The sequence below is a fragment of the Xyrauchen texanus genome, chromosome 20, assembly GCF_025860055.1.
Source record: "Xyrauchen texanus isolate HMW12.3.18 chromosome 20, RBS_HiC_50CHRs, whole genome shotgun sequence".
NCBI lineage: Eukaryota > Metazoa > Chordata > Actinopteri > Cypriniformes > Catostomidae > Xyrauchen > Xyrauchen texanus.
Window position 1 is genome coordinate 36,104,516 of NC_068295.1, and position 20,979 is coordinate 36,125,494.

The following is a 20,979-nucleotide window of genomic DNA, read 5'->3' on the forward strand; positions in this document are numbered from 1 at the left end:
CTTTATTTACTCACATTAAAACAATAGTCAAAATATCGAATCTAGAGATGAAAGTGTTTTTTTCCCCTCCAATTTTTGGACACACCATTGGCATATAATGCAATAAGGGGTGCTGAAATCAACAGATTTTAGTAAAAGACCTATCTATCGCTGTGTAAAAATAAAATGATGACACTGCTAACCTTTCTAAGGTTATTTTGTAACCTGTAGTTTGCTCCAAAATCATATACAACAATGGTAACATCCCCCTCTACTATATAATGAATTACACCTTAAAAGGAATACCAGGTTTAAAGTTGAGCTCAAATCGACAACATTTGTGGCATAAACTTTTTTTCTCCCCAATTTGGAATGCCTAAATCCCAATGCGCTCTAATCTTCGTGGTAGTGTAGACACACCTCAATCCGGGTGGCGGAAGACAAATCTAAGTTCCTCTGTGTCTGAGACAGTCAATCTACACATCTAATCAGTGCACATGGAGGCCCGCGCCACTCTCCGCAACATCAAACACACAACCCACCATGCACCTCACCGAGAGTGAGAACCACACATTATAGCAACCCCATGTGACTCTACCCTCCCTAGCAAACAGGCCAATTTGGTTGCTTAGGAGAACTGGCTGGAGTCACTCAGCACGCCCTTGATTCGAACTCACGACTCCAGGGGTGGTAGTCAATACTCGCTGAGCTTCCCATGAATGCAGACAATTTTTGGAGTTTAAACAGAAATGTGAAGTTTATCATTTTATAAAAGCACTTACATGAAGTCTTCTGTTAAAAATTGTGTATTATTTGAGCTGTAATGTTGTTTAAATCATAAATGTTATTCAATTTAAGAGGGCTTTTCACTGTCTCCGATATTTGCATCCGACTATCGCATTTCTCCCCCTAGTGGCTATTGTGTTGAACTTTGACCGCAATGGATTTTATTCACTAGGAACGATTAGTCGCCGTTATCGACAATGTCAAGAATAAAAAAATTGGCGACAAAAAGTTTAGTTGTTGAATAGTCATTTGATCTCATTTAACGTAACACAAGATCACCTTAAACACCTTGATGCGCGAAAGCAGCACTACAGTTCGCACCTGAAAAGGAAGAATTCCACAGCTCACAGTCAATGCATTCTAAACTTTGCAAACAGCTTCAGGTGATGTAAATCGCAAAGTATGAGGGAATTATAATGCAAGAATACAAAATAAGCACTCTTGTTGTGGAATAAGTGGAGCTGGAGCTCTTTAAAAGAAACACCCCGGCATTACATCTTTAATGCAGTTATATTTAATGCATTACAGCTTTATTAAAGTTCAAATAATAAGGAAGCAGATCATGTAAATTACTATAAACTCAGAATTCTTCTGTGCAGTCAGCACCTCTTCTATGAGTTGCGTGAATGTCCCGATCTGAGGAGGAGAGATTGAAACTGCACCTGGCTGAGGCACACCCTGTCGCGGGGATGCTCATCCCTCGAGCGTGCAGGTTTGCTGCAGCTAGATCATAACGTGATTGCTCGCGACTTATTGAATCATAATATATGTCACTATGTATTTCTTATTGTGAAGAAAACTGGCAAAATGCAGCTTTATGAGTTTCTTTTTGTGAAATTTGTATTACTAGTAAAGATGCATTCACCTGAGAAGCAGCATATAGACATTTAGACTTGCTTTTAGAGAATAGATATTGAATATAAGTAGATTTTGTCTTTACTGCACTTGCAAGTATAACCAAGTGAAAAATACACTTAAACAAAATACACTTTCTGTATATTTAAGATACATCCTCTGAAAGCACTTCTAAATATATGTTGCTTCTCAAGTAAATTAGTAAGGATTTGTAGACCATTTTATATGGAAAACAAGACAAAAACAGTTGATAACAATTTTTTATTATTTTTATTTACTGAATTAAACTTACGTTTTTTTTTCTCTCTCTTTAATTCAGTGAATGTCATTTAGAGGTATTTTTAAAAGATGATTTTGTCCTCTTTATTGTTAGTAAGCAGTAAGCATTTACTAAAATTTAACTTTATAGTTTACAAATCATGTTTAATAGCAGAATTCATGGTAAACAACTACATTACCCATGGTACTGCCAAGAAAGATCCACCCATCAGAGAACCGCGTCCAATGAAATCTGCGAAACATGGCTTGGAGTCTCCTTTCACCATTAAAGTACTTGTATATTTGAACATATCGGGATATTTTGCAACAAACTTAAAATATATTGTTTCTTTACTTATAATCAACAACCTAAAATCAATAGTTTTATATTTTTCCATACTTTTTTATTCAGTGAAATCATTCGCAATGCTTCATGGGATTGTAGTTTGTGCCCTCAGGAAAGACGGTAAGTACACAGCCTTATACCTTTGTCTTTATGTCCGAATTTCAAATACTTTTTTGCCTCAAAACAAAGTTTGTGATTCACCTCGGAGCTGTTGCGAGCTGAATCACAAACTTTGTTTTGAGGCAAAAAAGTTTCCACAGTTTTCCCGAGCAACCACCGGGCGGCCCCATGATGTTTCGTATTGCCTGTTGTGTATTTCTGGTCTCGACATGCCAAGTAAAAACTGCCAAAATGAGCGATCCAGAGAAAAAAAAAAAAACATTTAAGTGTTACTTGGAGTAAAAACTGATTTCAGGCTCAACTTGTGCAGTTGTTGGCTGTCATAACTCTGAATAATTAATGATATCAACGGAAATCATCTCTGACCATCTCTTCATGTCATCTACACACTCAGGTGAGGCACCGTCTATAAAAAGAAATGGCATGTTTTTTTGACAATTATTACAAATGTAATACTGTAAACATTACATTACCCACTAAGAATATACGCCGATGCAGGTGAAAACACTGTAGACCGGAAAATGAAAAGAGTTGAATCTTAATGTTTTATATTTTTGAAACAGAGTATTTTAACGTTTACGGATTGGCCCTATTCGCTTCCATTGTAAGTGCCTCACTGGATCCCAGATTTTTGCTCTTTTTTTTTTTTTTTTTTATAAAGAAAAGGAGGGACAAGTCAAAATAATTTTTTGTAATCAATATTATGCCACCAATGGTGGCGACTGAGCTTAACTTGTATTGAACCCAGAATATTCCTTTAAATATTGATCCCTAACATTTAATATTTTGGCTCTCATCGTCATCCGTTTTGGGCAGATCCTGAATTAGTTTTATTTGACATGGAATACCTTTAAGAGCTTTTTATTTGATTGTACCTGTGAGGCTTCTGACTCTACAGTCTTCTTCAGAAGCTGGATGTCCTCTGCTGTAGGGGTCTCTGTCTCCATTGAATAAAGGGGGATCCCTCCTTGGATTTCATTATACATCATATACTGCATATAAACACAAACCCATGCTATTTACACATCTACATACATTAAGCTTGTTTACACCTTAATAGGTTGGGTGGTATGACTGTATAGGTGACCCTGTGACAGTAGAAACAAGTTAACCAGTAGATATATCCTGAATTGGACGAGCCACATCAGAAGCCATTGTTATGATTGAATTTAAACCCACACCAAATGCAAACTCCTATAGTTGGGATAATGAGCTAACTAAATAATTTATTGAATAGTGATAGATTTTGCTTCATACCTAAGGAGTGGTGGTGGCGTAGTGGGCTAAAGCATATAACTGGTAATCAGAAGGTTGCTGGTTTAATCCCCACTGCCACCACCATTGTGTCCTTGAGCAAGGCACTTAACTCCAGGTTGCTCCGGGGATTGTCCCTGTAATAAGTGTACTGTAAGTCGCTTTGGATAAAAGCGTCTGCCAAATGCATAAATGTAAATGTAAGAAAACTCATTGTCCATAGTAAAATCACTGTAATGCATGGCCTTTTGTGACTTATTGCTTTATTTCACAATTACTTAAAATGTAGCTCATCCAATCACATTTTAGATTTGGAAGTATTTCCAGAGTCTTTCGTTTTTAACTCAAGTGTTACACAATCCTAAAGTGGCTTTTGCACTGATGCCAGACTTTTCATTCGTTATGAACAACCTATTGGCTTGTGTTCATCAAATTCCAAGAGAAAACTAAATAATCAAAAATAATAAGAGAAAGTTACAAATGAGACAAATGAGAGGCCTTTTACTTGTAAAGCATATACTTTACTGAATTATACCAAATATAGGCATTATGGTCGTTATAAAAATAGTTTTCTATTAAATCTGTGATATAGAATTACTCATCCAGTGATCATATTTTGGTCGTACTACCCACCTCTACACCAAAACATGGTATAAAAGATGAAGATTAAAGAAAACCCAAACAGCAGGATAAGTGCATTTTAATATCCTTCCCGTTTAGAGAAAAAGGTGACTAACCTCCTCTTGGGTTAGACCAGGTCGAAGCGTGATCTTTGTACTCTGTGAAAATGAGAAGGTTTTGTCAGGGGATTTTCACGAGACATAATCTTTGACAAATACATATTCACACCACATCTGCATTCAAATCTAGTTTGCCCTCAGAGCACATGGGTGTCTCAAGAGAAATGAATTGTAATAATTAGACTTGGAGTAGTTTAGAGTTAATTACTTCTAATTAAAATACACTTGAAAAAGTTAGCAAACTCTTCCATCCCCATCACAGTGTGCAGTATTTAAAGAAAGTAGGCTCTTTTGTTTGCACACTTTTTTAACAGTACTATTAAAACAAACATTGCATTATAAATATTGACGCTTTTGCATCTTATTTGGGTTTATTACGTGCCGATATGCTAACGATAAACGATAAAACAGAAGATCTCGGTTACCGGTGTCATTACACAAAAAATATATTTATTTGTGTTTAAAGGTTTTTCAATTAGTAAAATAAAATGATTATTTGTGATCATCTCATACAATTATTAAAGCTGCAAGTACTAAAAGTTCTGACAGTAGTTTTATTGTGAACGGTGCTCTGTCATTCTCTTGTTTCTATGTGTTAGTGTGAGAATATAGTGGAAAGCATGTACCTGAGGGTTCTGTTTTGCTAATTCCTCAATTTTGTGCCACATTTCATCCCGTTCCTTCAGTTTATACTTCTCTCTAAGGAACAAAAGTAAAACAATTTGTTTAGACAGTGTCAGTGACTACAAACCTGTGTCTTTAGATGCACATGGTTGCCATAAACTAAAACAAACTCCAAAGAGATTAAACTGACCTGCCATCTAATCTAAATGGAGACAGTGGCTGTAACCCAAAATGGTTTGTACATGCCCAAAACTGCTGTCTAGTTAGGCAGCTCTCTAGGTTTTGCGACACTGGCAGCCGCATACAAGAGCTTCCCAAACAATCCATCTGAGAACAATCCTACATCTCCACATTCTCTCTCTTCTCCTTTCTCCCGTCATTCACTTACTTCTGCTTCTCAGCCTTGTACTGCTGAGTGCAGTCATCAAACAGCTTCTGGTTCATCTCCATAAAGAGCTTCAGAGCATTGTAGATAAGCCCATGGATCGTCCTACAGGATGAAAGACAACACTATTACACCAGACATGTAAATAGAACTTTTATCTTCAGGTGTTCATCATTCATAATAAAAAAAAGAAAAACATGAGTAAGATACATCTTTATTAATTGTGTAACAACTCAAGAAGGGAAGCTGGATTAACAGAAGTGAGTACAGAACAATGTACTGTACTTGTTCCAGTGGCTCTTGGAGTTCTTGTAGAGAGCGGGGAACATTATGGGGAGGATCTTGGCGGCGTTGTCACTGATTAAACTCATGATGTACTCATTGTTCCAGTAATACAATGCTCTTTCAGCAACCTGGATCACACACGGACATTACTTATCATTGACCAGCACACCTAACAATAAACATTAAATGTAAGACTACGGCTATAACAGATACATGTCACAGCTGAAAAGTTTCAACATTTTCCAGGAGTTTAAAAAGTGCCTGAGTAAATGATGTCCAATGTTGAGTTCTAGAGTGACACTGTGCTGTCATACCTGGAAGTGTGGACTTGATACACACTTGGCCAGTTGTCTAAACAGGGGCTCCATGACTTTAACAAACTCTGAGGGCTCGATGACATCCAGGATTTCCTCAAGCTCATTCAGAAACATCACCTCCTTAGGACTGTGAGTCTTAGGCCAGAACTTCAACAGACCCATAATCACCTGATGCAGAAGTGGAAGGCAAATAATACAGGAAGCAAAGATAGCTTTCTCACAGTTGCATTAACAAGTTTGTGCAAATAAAACATTAAAAGGTGCACACGGTCATTTTTTGTTTTTGTTGCGCTGGTCAATATGCCACTTGTTTTGGACTTTTATTTACACTAAGCGCCACTGATGCAACATCACTTAAAACAATTATTCCGTGAGTGGAAATTCCCAACAACAAGAGGGTTACCGAGATAAAATAAGTAGTATTCGGCCTGTCAAATGATCTTAATATATTGGCCCAATGAAGTGACCAGTCCAGTTTATAAGGCTACTGATATGACTGGAGTCTTCATCTCATGCGAGTGTACATGATTTTAAACAAAATCTTCCAATAGCACTATTCATATTTTTAAGGATAACAATTAATGAGTGTACCTTTAAAATTAAAGTTCAACATTAAAGAAGAAAAACGTATTAATAGTGACAAGAAATGGCAAATAAATAGTTGCCAAAGCTGTAAAATCTTACAGGTTCAGTGAGGCTGCTGTCCTTTTCCAAAAACTGCACCACACAGTAGGCCAGCTGAAAGGACAGGAAATTACACCTCAAACATTTTCCGAAAGGGATTACAAATAACACAATAGGGCTGACTAACAGGAGTTACTGCTATTCTTCATTCAATTCATACATTCTGCAAAACAAATCATTCATCATACTTGATCCATAGACTGTAAATGGGTACAATGAGGTAAGAGTGGACAATATACCAGTTGAAGTGTCAAACCGAAATACAATTTTGAGTATCACGGTTGTGTTAAAAACATGGGCATTTTTACATTTCACTGTGAGGAAGAAAACAAGAAAGAATTTGTTAGAAAAAAGTGCACCGTGTGTGGTATGGGAGACACTTTAAGCCCTGCCTGCCTTCGTTACACCTTTGCTAACAATAGTAGAGCAGGCGCTAATAGGAAATCTTAACATTTCATCCATGGTTAAGCATGGAGAAATGACTGGATTGAGTGAATTACATCAGGAATTATTCATTAACGTCAGGATCAACCGTGCATTTATAGGTGTTCCTTTCTTTTTTTTCTTCTGAAAGTCATGAAAAGTCCCACCACAGTGTAATTTCAAGCACATTATAAATTCTGTATTGTGTTTACTAGAATTCCGGAGTGGAAATTAATTAAAATGTCCACCTCCTCCTCCTCCTCCTCCTCTTCGTCGAGGCTAATTTTGCGCAAATTGGTCAAATCAATAAAAATATTTGTTGTTTTTTTTTGTTTTCTTCAAACATCATTTGTCTCATAATTGACCTCAAGCATGCTCTTTACTGACACTTTGTCGACTTGGTTGGTATACCAAATTTTGAAGAAGAAAACAAATATAGATTTGTTTGGGATGCCACAACTGTGGGAAAGTCACAATTGAAAAATAAATTGTGGAATAATTTTCACATTAAAATGGTTTGTTTGCTTCAAACTTTGTTTAGATGTAGTAATTTGTATTTTATTATGGATTTTCATAGTTTAATATTGAAAGTGTAGGTCTGGGACAAGGCTAAAATAGTAAAACATAAATATAAAAGGCATCTGAAATGTAACAAAATAATTATCACCACAAATTGTCAATAAAACATATGCGTTTGGGATAATTCCTCTTAAGCGTACCTGCGGGTGATAGACGCTGAGAGACTTGACCTTGTGTAAAGGCAGTAGCACTCTGATGAGGAACATCTTGTGCTCTTCTTTCAGTGGCAGGGCAAAGCCATTAATTATGCTGTGGGAAGAACACAAGACTGTTCATGTGACAGACATGTTGTTTCAGTTCAGTAAAGGGGGCCCCCTCTCTTGTTTGTCATGGCAACGTTGATTGTAGTCACACTCACCTTCCTAAGATTTCTAAGAGCTCCGCAATCCCATTGTGATGCTCTGTCTCGTATATAAACCTACAGTGAGAGATCAAGGACATCACCTCAATGAACAGCTACCCGTCTCACCTGCTCTCATTCCTGAAAATGCAAAACTCTATACTGATTCAAAAACAACTCACTTCTAAGGACTCCAGCATTACAAAGCTTATGAATGAGGACACATTTTTAGAGCCCTATATAGTCCAAATCCATAGCATAGGTAAGAAACTTATACAGAGGTGGATTAGAGAGCTTGCCTGTAAAATATGTTATTAATCTGCCGACGGATGTAAGCTCTCAGCCCCAGGAACTTTCCATAGATCCTGTGCAGGATGGTCTTTAGGAAGTCCCTCTCTCTGGGGTCTTCACTGTCAAACAGCTCCAGAAGCTTTAAAAGAAATGAGGTATTAGCATCTCCTATGAAAACTTCACTTCAATATATCACTTTTCCCTCAATAATCCTGAATCGTATCGACTTCAGAGAAAAGCATCTGGAGGGATGGAGCAGCTGTCAGACACCAAGGAAACCAAATATAAAATGATATAAAATGATATTTATTTTCCATAGATTTAGTTTTCCTATATAATTACTATGGTTTTACTACCAATATCATGGTTAAAATATGTTTACTGTAATAAACCCATGATACATTTTGTGGTTGTGGTTTTACAACCAAGGGAATGCAAACAATTTTGAGGGAACGCAAAACTACTTCAGAAAATAAATTCCCTCCATGTCCTCTAAGGGGATCCGTATGACAATGTGTGGAAGTTGTGGAAAAAACTTTAGTTGGTCCTGGTCATGTGGTTATAAATAAATTCTATTTTATTCAAACTAATCCAAGGTATTGCATCTTAAACAGCTGGAGAGAATCTAGTGTAATTTACCACAGATGAGCACTACACATAAAATGTGTAATCATTTGCCTGGATAAAGAACACATTACAACAAAAATGAAATATTTTAACATAAAAAAACATTTTTAAAAGTTTAAATCTTCACAATCTTTTTAACCCATGGTTTTTAAAGTACAGAAAGAGAATAGTTATTTCCCCCTTCAATGCTTATAATTTGACTTGACATCTTGGGATGTCTAAACAAGTGCTGATCACTGCATTACATACACTTGTAAAAGAGCATGCTTGTAAAACTCCAGGAAACAAAGGGCTAAGTTTCCTCACTTCACAACTGACAATGCATCTTCCTCTGACGGTCTGAGGACAAACTGTGATGCAGCTATAGGCCATAAGAAAGGGTACTCACCGACATTACAAACTTTTGGTCGATATATTTTTTGGCAATGTTGGGCTGGAAGTCAGATGACTCCAGCAATCTTAAGAAGAACTCATATACAAGCTGAGGGATGAGAGAGAGAGAGATGCATGATTAAATACATAAAAAAATACACGATTAATATATCTGTCAGGTTTTCTTTGCTACTACAACAACAATTGCTGCATGTGGGAAAAAAACATGCTGCATGATCACGAGGAAGGATTACATCAAGATGTAGATTGGAATGCAGGTGTGGAATTTATATAAGTAAAATGGCCTGCTCCTCTCTTGCTGTTGCTTGCGGGCTAGTGATTACATGATTATAATGACATAATGTAAGAAATATTTATGATTTCAAACAATTTCGTGATCAGTACTCAAATAAGCTAATTTAAATTTGTGACATTAACTGTGTTAACTCATTTTGTATTCATTAAAGCACTTTCATAGGATGCTCAGTGAAAATTCACATGCAGGATCATGATTATATCATAATAGTTGAGCAGTGCACTGATGCCCTACATGAGTCATGTGGAAAACCCTTAAGAGTCCTGTTATGACACACCTGCAGATGGGGCCATGCTGCCTCCAGAGTGGGCTCATCCTCTTCAGGGTCAAATTCAGCTCCCGTAGGATTGGAAGAGGGGGGCAGAGTCCTGAACAGATTCACAGAAAACTATAAAAGAAAACAACAACACATTAGAAGTCATTACTTTAACAGGGCAACTGGGAATTGTAGAAAAAGTAATGTATATACTAGGGTTGTGGATTTAACATGTTCATTTTGAGCAATTAGTTCCATAAAAATAACGTTATATTACACACAATTCATTATATAATTATTTTATAAAAGTTTGTATTTTTCAATCATCGGAGCAATTCAAACTTGAAGTACATGTAACTTCATGTTCCTACGAGCTGCGTCAATAGGGGGCAGTCATTGCTTCTCATCAAACTCTAAAAGCAGCACATCCACAGAATGAGAGCCAGTCACACAGGACAGATTGAAAAACTCAATGCAAAATGGATTGCTGTCAACTGTTGAATTATGTTCAACAGTTGACAGCAATCCATTTTGCAAGTTATGTTTATTTAGACATTTCTAATACTTGGCCTAGAAATCACAACTGAAAGCAATATACAGGGCCCTGCGATTTACCCAATGTGGAAACACAGACGTAATTGCGAAATCCAGTCATAAAAATTGAATTAATTATAAAATGTGAAATGTCAGGGAATTTGACACACTGCCTGGACAAAATTTTTTAAATAATAGCATTTGCAAATATTTCTTTGGACAGCCTTTAGCTTCGATTACAGCATGCATTCGTCATGGCATTGTTTCAACAACCTTATGCAACGTCACAACATTTATTTCCATCCAGAGTTGCATTAATATTTGGCCGAGATCTTGTATTGATGACGGGAGAGTTGAACCACTCTGTCAAGTCTTCTCCAGCACATCCCAAAAACTTTCAATGGGGTTGAAGTCAGGACTCTGTGGTGGCCAATCATGTGTTAAACTGATTCCTCATGCTCCCTGAACCACTCTTTCACAATTTGAGCCTGATGAATCTTGGCATTGTTGTCCTGGAATATGCCGTGCCGTCAGGGAAGAAAAAAATCCATTGATGTGATAACCTGTTCATTCAGTACATTCAGGTAGTCAGCTGACTTTATTTTATTGCTGGTTAACGTTGCTGAGCCTACACCTGACCAATGGATGCAACCCCAGATCATAACACTGCCTCCAGAGGATTGTACAGTGGGCATTATACATGACGGGTACATCGCTTCATGAGCTACCCTTCTTAACCTGATGTGCCCATCGCTTTGGAATAGAGTAAATCAGGACTCATCAGAATACATGACCTTTTGACATTGCTCCACAGACCCATTTATATGCTACTTAGCAAACTGAAGTAAATGTTTCCGATTTGCCTCATTAACAGAATTGTTACCATCTGAAACATATTATTAACAGCAGTAATGATTCAATGGCTTTTAAAGTATCTGCTAATTTAAATCCAAACAGTGATTTTTTTTGGCCAGGCAGTGTATTTGGGATAAAATGAATGTATTAATGCACAATAAATCTAATTAAAATTGCGATATGTCCTATTGTGACAGTAAAACAACAAAAGGCTGACATTTAATTAAATAAATATACAGACAGCATGTGCTGCACGCTTCAAAGGGAAAGTGTTAGCCAGCCACTCATAAGCATTACGTGTTGTGTGTGTATAGATGAAGAGAGCAGAGTGCTCATTAACCTTAAAGTATACATGCAGACTATATATTTGTTTAATTAAATCGCAGCCTTTTGCAGTTTAATAAGCACATTAAGCCATATAGCAAACTGCTTATCTGGAGGTGAGAAGCTGTCTTGAAAAACAAACTAAAAGCGCTTTATTCTGCTTTCCACCTAAATAAAAGGTCTATTTTACAAGACAAGAAACTAGAAATACAGAAATATTTCTACAGTATAGTAACAAGCAATATTCAATGTAGTTGTAGTAATCCTTGGTCAAAGGATGGACTACACTCTTAAAATGGATTACATAGATAATAAATGAATTACCAACTAAAGCCTATATCAGCCAAATAACAAAAGTACAGTGCGTCTGTGTGTACTTCTGCAATTAATTCAGGATGGCCATCAGAGACTTCAGTCATTACTCTTACAGGTCATACAAAATATGGTTTTAACATTGGCCCCCAACATTTACTTTGATTACTCATTTTAACCCATGACTTGTACTACACATACAGAACTAATATTGGTATTTTAGCCAGAGGGGAACTGGCCCCCACAATGAGCCTGGTTTCCCCCAAGGTTATTTTTCTAAATTAACCAACATCTTATGGAGTTTTGTGTTCCTTGCCACAGTCGCCTTTACCCTGCTTACTGGGGGTCTAAAAACAAATACTATTTTCTTACTTATTTATAGGGAAAATTTCAATCATGTTTTTTTTTATCAAAAAGCAAAATTTTGACTCTGACATTACAGATAATACAGCTTCATTTTATGTTATAGCATAATTTTCTGTAAAGATGCTTTGGAATGATGTGTGTTGTGAAAAGTGCAATACAAATTTAAATGACTTGAGTTGAATAATAATAATAATACATCAATAATAATTCCATTATATTTAAGCTATATTTCCCAAGCAAACGTGCTGTTGTACAGAATAAAAGTGTTTATCAATGATTTCATTAATACTGTGATTCTCTGATGTGAAGGGGAAAAAAACTCCCATGTTGTGTTTTGGATTGGACTGTGACGATCTGTATAGAAGCACTTCATTTGATAAAAATGTAATAAGTCAAGTGGTCAAGTGGTTTTTATTGTCGTTTCAACCATATACAGTTAGTACAGTACACAGCAAAACGAGACCACGTTCCTCCAGGACCATGGTGCTACATAAAAACAACAAAGGACCAACACAGGACCACATGAGACAACACAACGAAATAAAATACCTATATAAAAAAAACCCACATATACCTATGTAAAGTGCACGTGCAAACATGTGCAAAAAGTACAGGACAGTACAACAAATTTCTGACAATGAACAGGACAATAGACAGTGCAGCGCCGACCAGTACTCAGTAGTGCAAAAAGATGACAGTTTCTAAAATGTAAACATAACATACTATGAGATAATGTTCTATGCACATAGCAGTTATTGAGGTAGCAGACAGTTATAAAGTGACAGTAATTAAAGTGCAACTCAGGACACGTGTGTGTCAAACCAGTCTCTGAGTATTGAGGAGTCTGATGGCTTGGGGAAGAAGCTGTTACACAGTCTGGCCGTGAGGGCCCGAATGCTTCGGTACCTCTTGCCAGACGGGAGGAGGGTAAAGAGTTTGTGTGAGGGGTGTGTGGGGTCAGTCCACAATGCTGGTTGCTTTTGGGATACAGTGTTTTTGTAAATGTCTTTGATGGAGGGAAGAGAGACCCCAATGATCTTCTCAGCTGTCCTCACTATCCTCTGCAGGGCTTTGCGGTCCGAAACGGTGCAAGTCCCAAACCAGGCAGTGATGCAGCTGCTCAGGATGCTCTCAATAGTCCCTCTATAGAATGTAGTGAGGATGGGGGTTGGGAGATGTGCTTTCCTCAGCCTTCGAAGAAATTAGAGACGCTGCTGGGCTTTCTTGGTGATAGAGCTGGTGTTGAGGGACCAGGTGAGGTTCTCCGCCAAGTGAACACCAAGGAATTTGGTGCTTTTGACGATCTCCACAGAGGAGCCGTCGATGTTCAGCGGAGTGTTCACCTTGTGCTCTCCTAAAGTCAACAACCATCTCTTTTGTTTTGTCCACATTCAGGGACAGGTTGTTGGCTCTACACCAGTTCGTCAGCCGCTGCATCTCCTCTCTGTATGCTGACTCGTCGTTCTTGCTGATGAGACCCACCACGGTCGTGTCATCGGCGAACTTGATGATGTGATTCGAGCTGTGCATTGCTGCACAGTCATGAGTCAGCAGAGTGAACAGCAGTGGACTGAGCACACAGCCCTGGGGGGCCCCAGTGCTCAGTGTGGTGGTGGTGGAGATGCTGTTCCCGATCCGGACTGACTGAGGTCTCCCAGTCAGGAAGTCCAGGATCCAGTTGCAGAGGGAGGTGTCCAGGCCCAGCAGGTTCAGCTTTCCAATCAGGTGCTGGGGAATGATTGTGTTGAATGCTGAGCTGAAATCTATGAACAGCATTCGAACGTATGAGTCCTTATTGTCTAGGTGGGTGAGGGCCAGATGGAGGGTTGTGGTGATGGCATCGTCCGTTGAACGGATTGAACGATACACAAACTGCAGTGGGTCTAGTGAGGGGGCAGCTGGGTCTTAATCTGCCTCATGACGAGCCTCTCGAAGCACTTCATGATGATGGGTGTAAGTGCGACGGGACGGTAGTCGTTGAGGCAGGACACTGAAGACTTCTTTGGCATGGGGATGATGGTGGTGGCCTTGAAGCACGTTGGAACGACGGCACTGCTCAGAGAGATGTTGAAGATGTCGGTAAGAACATCTGCTAGCTGGTCTGCACATCCTCTGAGCACTCTGCCAGGAATGTTGTCTGGTCCAGCAGCCTTCCGTGGGTTGACTCTACGTAGAGTTTTCCTCACATCTGCCGTGGTAAGACAGAGCACCTGGTCGTTGGGAGGAGGGGTGGACTTCCTCGCCATCACGTCGTTCTGCACTTCAAACCGAGCGTAGAAGTCGTTCAGTGCATCTGGAAGGGAGGCATCTTTGTCACAGGCAACTGATGTTGTCCTGTAGTTGGTGATGGCCTGGATGCCCTGCCACATGCGCCGCGTGTCACCGCTGTCCTGGAAGTGACTGTGGATTCTCTGGGCGTGTGCGCGCTTTGCCTCTCTGATTGCCCGTGACAGTTTGGCTCAAGCTGTTCTTAATAATGCAATGGTATGTTGAAAAGTAACTGTTCTGTTTTCATTTGATTAATGTTCTATGAATTCATACATTAACTGAACTTTAAAACACAAAATTCAGAAAAAATAAAAATAAAAAGCATTTGGGGGAAAAAAAAAAAGAAAAAATATTTCATAAGGCCATAAACATAGCACCGTGGTGCCTTAATACACAAGACTTGTAATATTTGCACACTAAAAACCTCATCACTGTTGTGCAGGAACACCACAGATCTACAGCACTGAAATGTCATCCACACTTTTGGCTCATTATAGACGCCAGTGTTAAATATGTATGACCTCAAATATCAACTCCTTCTGAAGTGATTGTGGGTCTGTTCCAAAATTAAGAGAGCTACCTCACTGCATTCTGCCTATATAGGCAAATCCCTTCAATGGGGGAATCCTAACCAACATGGAACCTCATAAGTGAATGATTTCTAATGATGATGATGATGTCTTTTGGAAGGATCTTCATGGCACAAGTGCACCTATGATGCCTTAAAATGCTGCCTCAATAGAGATCTCAAGTTTTTGAACTGAGCTAATCAGAGACAAGATACTGGTTATTACTCATGTCCCAAAATGGCTGATAAGGACAGGAGGTGTTACAACTGCTGCAGAGGGGCGGCACTGCTCTCTCTGACAACATGACGCAATATGTCTCGACCACAGTCTCAGCCGAGTGTCGACTCAGACCCTCCAGACAGTGGAAGGGAGAGGGAGGGGCGAGACATTCTCCACTAACACCTCACTCTGAGACGGGAGAGTGGGACATGAGTCTAATAAGTTTATTGAGAGAGGACAAGGGGGCGTGTGAGGGCAAACGAGGAGCGAGGAGGTTTTTGCACAGCATAGTTGATGCATTTGTATGACAGATGACGTGGACGCAACAGAAATTTGTGTGCCAGGCAATATATTGAACATATTTTTCAATGATTTTGGGAGTGACAGTGACTGCACTCCAATGTAATGAATTATGATTGGCTGGCTGAGGCGCAGGTGTCTAACCCTTGATTTATGATGGCTAATTACCCATGATTCCCTGGTGTGCATTTACAGCTGGGCAGATTTGGGGAATGCATCCAGGTTTGACTAGTAATCAAAGTCTCTGTATTGATCGATTGCATTGGCAATAACCAGTAACAACTATATCCTGTATTGCCGAAAAGGGCCCCATTTTTATTTTTGAGCCCGTTTAACGCTGTCATTTTGGGCTGTAACTTGTTGTCCATTAAGTTAGAAGAGAGCAGCAATTTGCATAAATACTGACTTTCCATCCAGAGCAGCCAGGGGTGTAAAAGCACTCAGAAATCTATATAATAGATATAAGCTATATAATAATTTTTAGATTATAATAATGACAAACAAAGTTAAATAAAATATACACTTTCACATACCACAGCTATACTACAGCTGTGCCTTACATGTTATAGAGGAGCTTTGATTACAACCAGTCACATTTCTCAGGACATTTATATGCTCCGTTATATTGCTTGTCCTGCAACTGATCAGTCTAAATGAAGTCAACTATTTTTGAAGGTTTATTTGTTCTTATAGAGACAGGTCCAATATATGGGAAACTCTTATTATTTGAATTTTGAGCATTCATATTTTGTTTTGGAGGACTTTATTCTAATCTAAACAGAAATTAGAATGTGCATTTTGTTTCAACATTTAAAAAAAATAAATAAAATACAAAATTTGTCACAATTAGTCATTTAAGTGTCATTATATTGAATCAAGAATAAGCAAACAATTGTGAACCTCATATCATACATACATCGAACTAAATTGTGTAATAATCATGATGTCCAACCCCCCTTGAGACAGAAATAGAAAAAACAAATCTAAATGATGATTGTTGGTTTTATGATGTTTAACCTCAGAATGAAATTGCTGTGTGTAAATTGACTGAGCAAAGGGATGAATTCAATAAAGATAATGATTAATATTATTACTTGTATTTTTATTATTGTTGTTTTTTAATAGTAATTTTTATGATAAAAGCCAAACAACAATAACAACAATAATAATAATTCAGCATATAGGGAGTAGAATTTCATAGATTTGATTTGAATATGAAGGTTTTGCAATTGCAGAAATAAATGACACACACACACGTAATTATAAATGCTTTTTGTGATATCTTTGTTTAGTACAATTTATGTTGTACTTTGCATTAATAATTGTATTTATTCTGCATATGCTTTTTAATAAATAGTTTTCATTTTTAATCATAACATATCATACAATAATAATCCTAATTCCTCCAGGTCACTTCACCTTGAATAAGCTCAGTGAGTCTCACTGTACAGTGCAGGCTTTACCTCAGTGTGTTCGCAATTCTGAGGGATCTCAAAATAGAAAGAGTGGATTATTAATGTTGCCATGGAAACTGAGAAATTAGAGGGGAAATCTTCCACCTAAAAAAGTATAATCAGTAAACTGGAGAAAACTGCCAATTGAGTTTTTAAACATAGTTTATTTAGCTGTTGCTTCTTAGGTTCTTTAAAAGGATGGTTCACCTAAAAATGAAAATTCTGTCATCATTTACTAACCCTCATGTTGTACCAAAGCCATAAAACCCATATTCCATGGAATAAAAAAAAAAAATTTAAATAAAAAAGATGTTTGGTCATACGCATACTCAGGAGGATGCTTAAAATTCTAAAGTGCGACGCAGCGCCTCACATATATTTTTAGACATCATTAAAGGACATAAGTTATTTCCTTTAGCCATGACTGGATGATACATTGTGTATACGTATCTTTCATATATCCTTTTTTTCATTTACATGCTTGTCTTTTAGTGATTTGACGACTTAAATGAAATAATTATTCATGGCTGCATAGAGAACTTGCATAATAAACGTGCCCATTTCTAATCTTTCAGTTTGCGCAGTTACATCTGTTTCATACACTAACCCGCAAACTCATCAATGTCATTTTGTTCATTGTAATCAATGTCACTTTGTTCATTGTTGATGGAAGTGCAAAAACCTTTCGTAACTTTTGTGTATGGTGACTAGATTCACAACTTTCATTTTAAATGACATCAGCATATTTATTTTGGTGAATTCTGCCAATGAGAATGTGCTGATTTATGAGTGTTTAAAGTAGGGCAGGGTCATTTTTTATTTTATTGATTGATTCAAATTTAAGTAGACAATTTTTCATTTTTTTCCTTTTCTATTTTTTTAACAGAGTAATCAAGGTTTTGCATAAAAATAGTAGCATACGCTATAGTTAAGATACATTGTCAATCCACAAAAGGCTGAATAAGAAAGATCTTTTTTTTATAGCGCTTGGCTCAGTGCTATCCCCAATCTGATAAGCTGATCATGTGTTAACAATACAGAGACTGATTTAAAAGCTGGTAATTTCCAGTGCGATTGTACAGTGTGATTTTAGCTCAACTTTGTCCATCATGCATGTGTACACCAGCTTAATCAGACCATAACTGGCCTCTGAATTGGGCACATGGTGATAAACAAAATGATCTCCTGTTTTTTCTTTAAATACCCATAATAAAGTGTTAGTTACGTGACAAATATGGGTGCTTCATTTCAAATCATATGAAAAGGCAATAAATGAGAGGATCAAATATTCACTGCTCCTTTTACCATGATGATTCAGATAGATCACAAATTTTTGCTTTGATCTATTATGTTTTTCAAGTGTACTGCATCTACAGCCAACATTTGGGAAGCTGTCATTTTGACAAACTTTGAGTTAAATTGTAATAAATAAATTAATATTGCTGTGCTGCTCAGCGTGTACTCATATACCCACTAGAGGGTGCCGCACGCTCACACAGTGCTGACTGAATGCTGTGTTGAATGCAGACTGTCAGAATTCCATATAGCGATTTCAATCTTAATTCAATCAATCATACAGTCTAAATGGATACCATGCCAATGTATCAGAGGTCAAAGTCTGCAAGTTTCATCTGTAAATGCAAAAAAAAAAATTGTCTAGACTGAAAATTTCTGATGTCTGGACTCTATTTGCAGAAGTTTATGATAATACATACACATTATTTTATATACAAAGTGTACTGTCTAGATAAACCTGATAATTGTAGACTTGGTTTAGATAAAAATTGGATATCTACATTGCCAAAGTATTTTACAGCTTTTTTACTTTTATACTATTATTTCTGAACATCTAGGATTTTATAAATACATTTATAAAATGTACACTTATGCTGACAACTTCCTCTTGCACACCTATATTTCCTATTACCAAAAGACTTTTGATATTTCTAACCAGGTTGCCTTCCATTCTGATAAAGAACATGTTATTTGAATCATGTTTAATTTAATTTTTAGTTGAGTACATTTAAAAGTTAAAAAAAAAAACATGAATCGTAATTTTTTTTCAGATTAAAATTGTTTTACTTGTAAAGAAATACTTGTTTTAAAAGATATGTATAAATCATGACCACTCACATGAGATGAAGACTCCAGTCATATCAGTTACCAGAGTGCATTAATGTAAATACATATCTCATGTACATATGTAAATGTACATATTTAATTCAATAACTGTACATACCCCTTACATTGCACATATATTACCACTTGCACATGTACATACACCATTCTATGTTATATGTTCTATTATTTGCATGTCTATTTACACTCTTACATTGTTTTATATTCTGTGTGCACTTGTTTCTCCTATCACCAAAAAAATCCTTGTGTACATGAGAACACTTGGCAATAAAGCTCATTCTGATTCTTATTAAAGCTTCCTATAAAAAGGTTTTATTCTACATGAAAAGGGTCGATTCTTATGATCACACGACCAGTTGAATACTACTTGCTTAATCTCAGTAAGCCCCCTATATTGGACACCTTCACTCATAGATTAACATAATCATGGTTGACTATGAATAGTGAATTTCTACAATGGCATCTTAAACTGAAAACAACAGTGTTTAATTGGTTTGTGTCCATGCCCCTAGGTGTCAGCAAGTTCAAGATCAACATAAGCAAAAAATTACAGAGAGAACCTTTAAGAGAGTTTGTGCTTTCTCACCATGATGACAGCTTCAGGGTAGATGGACTCTGTGACCACATCTCGGTTGTGTGTGATGTACTCCACCATTTCGTTAAGGCCGGCTCGCTTCACCTCTTTGAACTTGAGATCACTTAGTGGGTCAGTCACAAAGTCGAAAAGCACGCAGCACTGCCTCAGCTTCTGCACAAACAATTCTTCTCTCTCCATGGACGGGGCATCTGGAATGGGTGACAACAACATACAAAACAGTATGAGTGACAGCTGTCAGGGAAGAGATGGGCTGCAGGAAATATGATCAAACCATCCTGTAAACCTCCCAATGAAGCTTTCGAGGGCCCTCTCTTACAGTGCTGTTTCACACCCAAGGCCTGTTTAAACAGAGTTCCTATTTGGCAGACTCTCTGGAGCAACAGATTCTCATTTACACCTTCCTCTCACCTTGACCGTGAACCTCATGTCTCCGTTTGAATTGTGAACTGTGTGTCCTGCAGGGGCCTGAGAAAAATAGCACTGCTTTGACAAGTCTGCTGCAATTATGTTTGGGATCAGATGACCAAGTACAAGAACTGAGAAATATATTAAATATTTACAATTTATTCAATATATCTTTGCTGGCTTTATATAGTTAGGACACAGTAAATACCACAATGATTTTAAAGGTTCACTCAGTAATTTTTTCTTCATTAAAAAAATGTTTAGTATTAAAAGAAGTCAATTTGAAACATAAGTATAAAATCATGAGCACTCACTTGAGATGAAGTCTCTAGTCATATCAGTTACCTTATAAAGGCGGTTTAATTCTACAAGAAGAGGGACTCCTCATGGGGGCTTCAATTTTATGATCACATGACCAGTTGAATAACACTTGCTTAATCTCAGTAACCACACAGTTATTGGCCACTTTAACTGAAATTAAATTAATCATGAATGACTATGAATACTGAATTTCTACAATGGCTTTGGTAACCGAAAATGATTGTGTTTGAATGATGTTGCATCCAAGGGGCCGAGATTTCTTCAAATGTCTGTGCCATTAAACTGGATTTGTTATTATTTTGGCAAGTTGCTATAAATATTTTGACTTAAAGGTACTTGGTAAGCAAAATTTTCTTTCAAATGTTGCTATGCCATGAGGGTAGTTGAGTTGAAAGAGAAAATTCACTAGTAACACTTTGTATAATCTCTGAATTCAACTGCACAATCCACAAATAATAGCAACCATACCTAGAAGGGT

At 37.4% G+C, this 20,979-nt stretch overlaps 1 protein-coding gene across 1 annotated transcript in view; it reads right to left on the reverse strand.

The window, feature by feature from the left end:
• LOC127660673 (serine/threonine-protein phosphatase 2A 56 kDa regulatory subunit delta isoform-like) overlaps positions 1-20,979 on the reverse strand; it is a 71,123-nt gene that overhangs the window by 187 nt on the left and 49,957 nt on the right. Inside the window, exons 4-16 of the mRNA XM_052151030.1 lie at positions 19,764-19,963; positions 9,859-9,969; positions 9,282-9,374; positions 8,275-8,405; positions 7,994-8,053; positions 7,776-7,884; positions 6,634-6,687; positions 5,947-6,117; positions 5,633-5,760; positions 5,351-5,452; positions 4,965-5,037; positions 4,336-4,377; positions 3,220-3,336 (exon numbers count right to left, since the gene is read on the reverse strand). Of these exons, the coding sequence (XP_052006990.1) occupies positions 3,220-3,336; positions 4,336-4,377; positions 4,965-5,037; positions 5,351-5,452; positions 5,633-5,760; positions 5,947-6,117; positions 6,634-6,687; positions 7,776-7,884; positions 7,994-8,053; positions 8,275-8,405; positions 9,282-9,374; positions 9,859-9,969; positions 19,764-19,963 (1,391 nt within the window). The remainder of the gene's footprint in view (positions 1-3,219; positions 3,337-4,335; positions 4,378-4,964; positions 5,038-5,350; positions 5,453-5,632; positions 5,761-5,946; positions 6,118-6,633; positions 6,688-7,775; positions 7,885-7,993; positions 8,054-8,274; positions 8,406-9,281; positions 9,375-9,858; positions 9,970-19,763; positions 19,964-20,979) is intronic.